The following is a 6,634-nucleotide window of genomic DNA, read 5'->3' on the forward strand; positions in this document are numbered from 1 at the left end:
AGTTTCCCTTTGGGAGGCCTTTCATCAGTGCGAAAGCCGCCAGTTCGGGGTTGATCTCCCGAATCTGCTGAACCTTACCGTCGAACCTCTTCACATAGCTTCGTAGAGACTCGCCCTCCTCCTGTTTGATAGTTAGGAGGTCCGACGTCTCCACGGCCGTTCTTTTGTTGCAAGAGTATTGGGCTACGAAGGCGTCCCTTAGGTCGGCGAAGCAGTATATCGAGCCGTCGGGAAGCCCCTTGTACCAATTCTGAGCCATCCCGTGCAGAGTTGTCGGGAAGACTCGGCACCAGACTTCATCGGGCTGCTCCCATACCGACATGTAAGACTCGAAAGCCTCGGCGTGGTCGGTTGGGTCGCTATCTCCTTTGTATGTGAACGCCGGCAACTTCAGCTTGGTTGGCACGGCGGTGTCTAGGACATAATCACTGAGGGGCTGTTTGACCACGTGTCGAATGACACGCGGCGACCGACTCCTCGCATTCCTAGTCCGGCTTCTCTCCTCGTAGCGGGAAGGACTCCTCCTCCGACTCGGGCTTCTTCTCCGACTCTCCTGAGTCGGGCTTCTCCGGTTCCTCCGGGGTGTGCCTCGTCGGTGCTGCGGCGACGCTGTCCTCTCATGGGTGCGAGAAGGGCTTAGGTCCACCACGTCCACCTTGGGCTCTTCCGGCGTTTTGGCAGGATCGACTTCGCCCAGCGCTCCGTTCAAATTTCTCGGAGTCACGTTCAGGGCCCTGGTCTCCTGGACGGTTTCCGCCGCTCTTGTCGGCGTGACAGTTTGAGCTGGCGTACTCCCAATTAGGTCCAGGAGCATCTTCAGTTTTGCTACGTCAACCACCTGTCCCATGATGGTGACCTGGTTGGCGGGCAGCGGCGTGTCTGGTATTATTGGCATCCCGTATTCCGGTTGGATTACTCCGCCGGTGGAGGGCTGCACGACTCCAGATTTGTGGATGGTATCATCTTGGTAGAGTTCGGTTTCGTCATTCACGAATACCTCTTGTTGTTTCGACATCTTCTTAGCTTTCTGGGGTGGGTTTTTTGTGTTTTTGTTTTTGTTGTTTGGGAATGAATGTGACTAGCTTCTAGTGTCTTTTCCCACAGACGGCGCCAATTGTTCCGGGTGTAATTCCAGAGCAGATATTTGTTACCACTCGTAGCTCGTAGAATGATGTCCTTGCTTGAATCCTCCTTGCGGTCTCCTGAAACGATGAACAAACTGAGGGCTCGGCTTTGGCCAAGCGTACTCACTCCGACGCTCAAGTCAGTAAACTTAGAGAGAAGTTGTTGTAACTTGGCTAAGAGTGTATTGTAGAGAGATAAGGAAGATATTACCAGATGAATAGTGGTTATTAGGTCAATTTATGGATCCTTTCCTCAATGAAGGTTGAGGAGTATTTATAGGCATTCACCTTTTGTCACGTAGTGGCCAAGTGGCCAAGTGGCTAGCAGGTGAAAAGGCCGTTCTACCCTCGGCCGATGGACCTATGGCAGGCTGGCCGAGGGGTCTTGGATATGAGTACGCGGATGTGTGTCCCTACTGGGCTAGTTATGTCCTGCCGAGACCCGGTGACAGTCGATGGGATGCATCGGCTAGGCTGTCTAAGTCGTTGACTTTGCTGTGGATACCTTTGACCTCGCTCAATATGTTGACTTGGTCAACGGTGCAGAATATGCCCCATCAATAAGTAATATATTCACCAAACTCGGATTATTTTTATGATGTGGGACAATTCTACTATTTATAAGTAATATATTCACCAAACTCGGATTATTTTTATGATGTGGGACAATTCTACTATTTATACGTAGTATATATTCATCAAACCTGCATTGTTTTTCAATGTGGGACAAATAACATACTCAGAATTACACCATCTTTTTTGCACTTAGTTCGACATCCAACCAGATCTCGAATACCAAATACGGACAATTGTTACTTATTATATCTAACAGTTATATTTAAATTTAATAATAAGATAAAGTACTCTCCATTAATATTTGTACGTTGTTTTTCTTCAAAAAAAATTTTATCATAATTGAGATACAGAAATTTCCCGTGGTACCCCTTAATTTTGTCAGATTTTCCATGTTACCCCTACTTTTAACAATGTCCTATGGTACACTTGAGGTTCCATTTTTTTTCCCATGATACCCCTAATGTAAAGGCTGTTAAATGGATGTTAAGTTTGATGGGCTAATAATAAAATAACAATTAAAAAATAATACCCATTTATTGTTTTATTGGTACGGATATCTCTCTCTTTTAAATGAAAATTTAATTAACTATATCATTATAATATTGGAAAATTAATAAACTAAGGGGAAGTATCCCAGCAAGTACTGTATTTAATTAACTTGTCCTATAATCAGTTATCTGGAACGATACCTGAGAATATTGGGGGTTTGAATAAATTGATCTCACTTGACTTGTCAATGAATAAACTAAGGGGAAGTATCCCAGCAAGCGTAGGTGAAATATATACACTGAGCCACCTTAACTTGTCGTACAACAATTTATCAGGCCGAATCCCAACTGGGAATCAGCTACAAACCTTATCTGACCAAGCCTTAATTTATGCTGGAAATCCTTATCTGTGTGGGGATGCTCTGCCTATGAAGTGCAAAAGCAAAATTAACGAGCAAGGTAAGGGTAGGAGTGATGAAAGCAAAGGCGATAATGAGGAGAAGCTCAAGAAAATAGGGTTTGACCTAGTAGTGATGTCAGGATTTGCTACTGGTTTCTGGGGTGTTGTTGGGTGTTTGGTGTTGAATAGAAGGTGGAGATATGCATTTTTCAAGCATCTCGAAGATGGCTATAACTGGTTGTATGTGAAGGTTAGGGTGGCCAAAGCTAAGATCAACAGGAGGAGATGAGATGTTTCATGTGTTAATGTATCCAACTAAGTGACTAACATTGTAGCACAATAAGCATATCTGTCATCTTCGTCTCTTGTTGTACACACTTACCTGGACTAACGCTGCATATACCGAGTATATTATAACACAATTGTGGTTCAGTTTAAGATATTTTGGTATGAATGAAAGATGATATCATATAAAGACGGGAAATGATAAGCAATGCCTTGTACTCCATACTTCATAAATGACAATGATGTATTGAAATTGTATATAAGGTAATTTCGTTAGTATTTTTTTTTAATGTACATCTATGCCCAAACCTTAGGCGTATATTTTTAAGTCAAAGTCATCCCCAGTTGTCAGCAATTTTGGTTGGTTTAAGACCTTTTAAGTTTAATTAGAAAGGCTAATAAGTAATGAAAATGATATGAGTAGTAGATACCACAAGTTTTGTTAAATATTACGGAGTAATATTTGTAACCCGTAATCTTTCGATAAAAAAAAATCCCAAATTCCGTAGAGATGAAGCCAATAGCATTATGAAATTTGTAACCCGTAATCTTTGGATAATAAAAAGTCTGACCACTAGTTGGTTAATTAATTGCTCCGGTTAGGTAAAATAGTAGTATTGACTAATAATTCTTGCCTTTGTTAAATGCGTCAGCCTCTTTATTGTTAATACAAGTTTTGACTCAGGAACCCGTCAAGCATCAGGGTGATGCTCTGACATTAGCATGTAAATTATTTTATTCATTGTCCATCAATTATGTAAGGACTAATAAGGACTTAGCGTTACCATTATCATTGTACGTTCGGAACAATGAGGAATACAAAATTAACTTGCCTACTGATTTTCTCCTTTATCCTTTTCAATACAAGATGGTATAGCTGCAACGGGAACTCACCCAACAACTCAACCTTGAGGTGTAAACCTTCTGAAAGAGCGGCCTTGCTCAGCTTCAAGCACAACCTCACCTATTTCGACAAAGATGTTTCATCTTCGTGGGAAGGTGAGGAATGCTGCGAGTGGAGACGGGTGGTTTGTGATAACACAAGCGGCCATATTCTCAAGCTTGATCTCAAAGGAGACAAGTTTGATTACTTGCTTGAAGTGAAGAAGTTCGAGTCCTTAGTGTATTTGCTTGAGCTGAAACAACTCGAGAGCTTGGACCTAAGCTCCAATTACTTCAGTTATAGCTCAATCCCTAGATTTATTGGTTCGATGAACCAACTCAGGTATCTCAATCTCTCAAATTCTTCTCTTGCTGGTTCAGTTCCTTATGAATTAGGTAACCTCACTAACCTGCAAGCCCTTAACCTTTCTCATAACATGTTATCGGGTGAGATTCCGGCATCTTTTGGGAAGTTATCAAATTTGAACGGAATATAGCTTTCTTTCAATCAGTTGAGTAGCAAAATACCAACATCGATAGGAAACCTTTCCAAGCTCCAAATGTTATATATTAGCTCCAATCCGTTGGAAGATACAGTTTTGTCTGAACCACACTTTGCTAACCTCTCAAGCTTGACGCGTTTACTCATGTATGATACCATGCTAACACTCAACCTGTCTTCTGATTGGGTGCCTCCTTTCCAACTTCAATACTTGTCAGCTAATGATTGCAAAATTAACGGACAACTTCCTCCATGGCTTCAAACTCAAAAGAACCTATCAGTCCTCTCTTTGTCTAATTCAAATATTTCCGGGTTCATACCAAGATGGTTTCATAAAATGCAACAACTTGACTATGTGGATCTTTCTAATAACAAGATTGACGGGTCTCCTATTTTTCCCATTAACTTCTCCACAATGTACCTCAAAAATAACTCTTTGTCAGGGGGATTTTTGTCAAATGGCGGTGAGTTAGAAATATATCGTTATGCTAAAATTCTATATCTCTCAAATAATTTTTTCTCTGGGCCAATTTTAGAAGGTTTAGCTCATATAATGCCAAACTTGGAAGCCCTCTCCCTTTCCAACAATCAAATTAGTGGTCCAATGCCCAATTCTTTGTGCCAACTTAAGTCGTTGAATGCTTTAGATATTCGAAATAATAGCCTATCTGGAGTAATTCCAAATTGTTGGGCCAATATTTCAACTATTTTCTTTGTACATCTCTCGCACAACAAGCTGGAAGGACATATCCCCTGCTTTAATAATAGAGATTCCGGCAAACTTGAGATGGGTGATCAGGTTTATTTGCATTTGAATGACAATATGTTGAGCGGAGAGATCCCTTCATGTTTGACTGATCTCATAAATCTGACAACTTTAGACATTGGCGGAAATCGGCTCTCGGGCAAAATGCGCAAGTGGTTTAGAGCCGAAAAATTTCAGGAACTAAAAATACTTAGGCTGAGAGATAACAAGTTTAGTGGCATTATTCCTAGGCAGATATGTTCCTTGCCTCAGCTCCAAATCATGGACCTTGGACATAACCAATTTACGGGATCCATTCCTGGTTGTTTAAGTAACCTTACAGCCATGACTTCACCTAATGCATCACAAAGTATCGACATAGGTGATGTTAGTGAGGTTATTCAAGGAATAGAGCGAGCATATACGAGCACGCTACCATATTTAGTTGATATAGACCTCTCATGCAATAACTTGGTGGGTAGCATTCCCGATGACATGACAAAGATCTCGGGCTTGTTGAGTCTCAATTTGTCGTATAATCAATTGTCGGGAAACATTCCCGAGAATATTGGGGGTTTGAAGTCATTGGTTTCACTTGAATTGTCAAAGAATAAACTCTGGGGAAATATCCCAACAAGCATAGGTGAAATATATACATTAAGCCACCTTAATCTGTCTTACAATAATTTATCGGGCAGAATCCCGACTGGAAATCAGCTACAAACCCTCTCTGACCAAGCCTCAATATACGGCATAAATCCTTATCTTTGTGGGGATTTTCTACCGAAGAAGTGCAAAGGCAAAGTTGGCAAGCAAGATAAGGGTAGGAGCGATGATGGAAATGAAGATAATGAAGAGAAGCTTGTGAAAATGGGGTTTGACCTGGTAGTGATGTCGGGATTTGCTACTGGTTTCTGGGGTGTTGTTGGGTGTTTGTTGTTGAACAGAAGGTGGAGGCATGCTGTTTTCCAGCGTGTGGAAGATAGTTACTACTGGGTGTATGATGTAGTTGCTGCGAGAATGGCCAAAGCTAATATCAACAGGAGATGAGATATTTCATGTGTTATTCTAACACAATAAGAGAAGCATTTTCGTTTCTTGTTGAGTTGTTGTACACAAAGTGTAATGAGTGCACTAATGGCATTTCTACTGACATAAGGCATCAGTCATTACATGATATTTAAGTCGTCGTCGTTGACATTTCTACTCAAAAGTCTCCATTGATGGAAGGGGCACAAGAGGTAAGAATAAGAATAATGGTGTTATTTGAGGTTTGAACGCCTAAAAGTTATAGTATAATTATTCTATGTATATTAATAGGGTTGCGGAATTATGGGAGAGGTTTTCAAAGGAGATAAAAAAAATATGGAGAACAACGATTTATCTAGAGACAATTTTAGTAGATGTCAATATCCTTCACTCACATAAAGATTTATATATCCGGATGTATAGTAATATTGTATAATTAGATCAAATCAGCTTGAAGTTTTCTGGTTAGTGAAATCAGGGGTTTGGTTGACCATTATTGTTAGAATCGGGTTTGGTATTGCGGATTCAAGTTCAGAATGATGATACTCCTGCTTCGTTGATTTGGTGAGCTCCTCTTATTTCCCTACTCTCTTGTTTTCCTAG

At 41.0% G+C, this 6,634-nt stretch overlaps 1 protein-coding gene across 1 annotated transcript; it reads left to right on the forward strand.

Annotated features, from left to right (window-relative positions):
* Window positions 1-4,402: 4,402 nt before the first annotated feature.
* On the forward strand, window positions 4,403-6,052 carry LOC141608834 (receptor-like protein EIX2). Its single transcript, XM_074428182.1, has one exon. The coding sequence runs from the start codon at window positions 4,403-4,405 to the stop codon at window positions 6,050-6,052; it is 1,650 nt and encodes a 549-aa protein (XP_074284283.1).
* Window positions 6,053-6,634: the final 582 nt, after the last annotated feature.

Source organism: Silene latifolia, chromosome 10 (genome assembly GCF_048544455.1).
Source record: "Silene latifolia isolate original U9 population chromosome 10, ASM4854445v1, whole genome shotgun sequence".
Lineage (NCBI taxonomy): Eukaryota > Viridiplantae > Streptophyta > Magnoliopsida > Caryophyllales > Caryophyllaceae > Silene > Silene latifolia.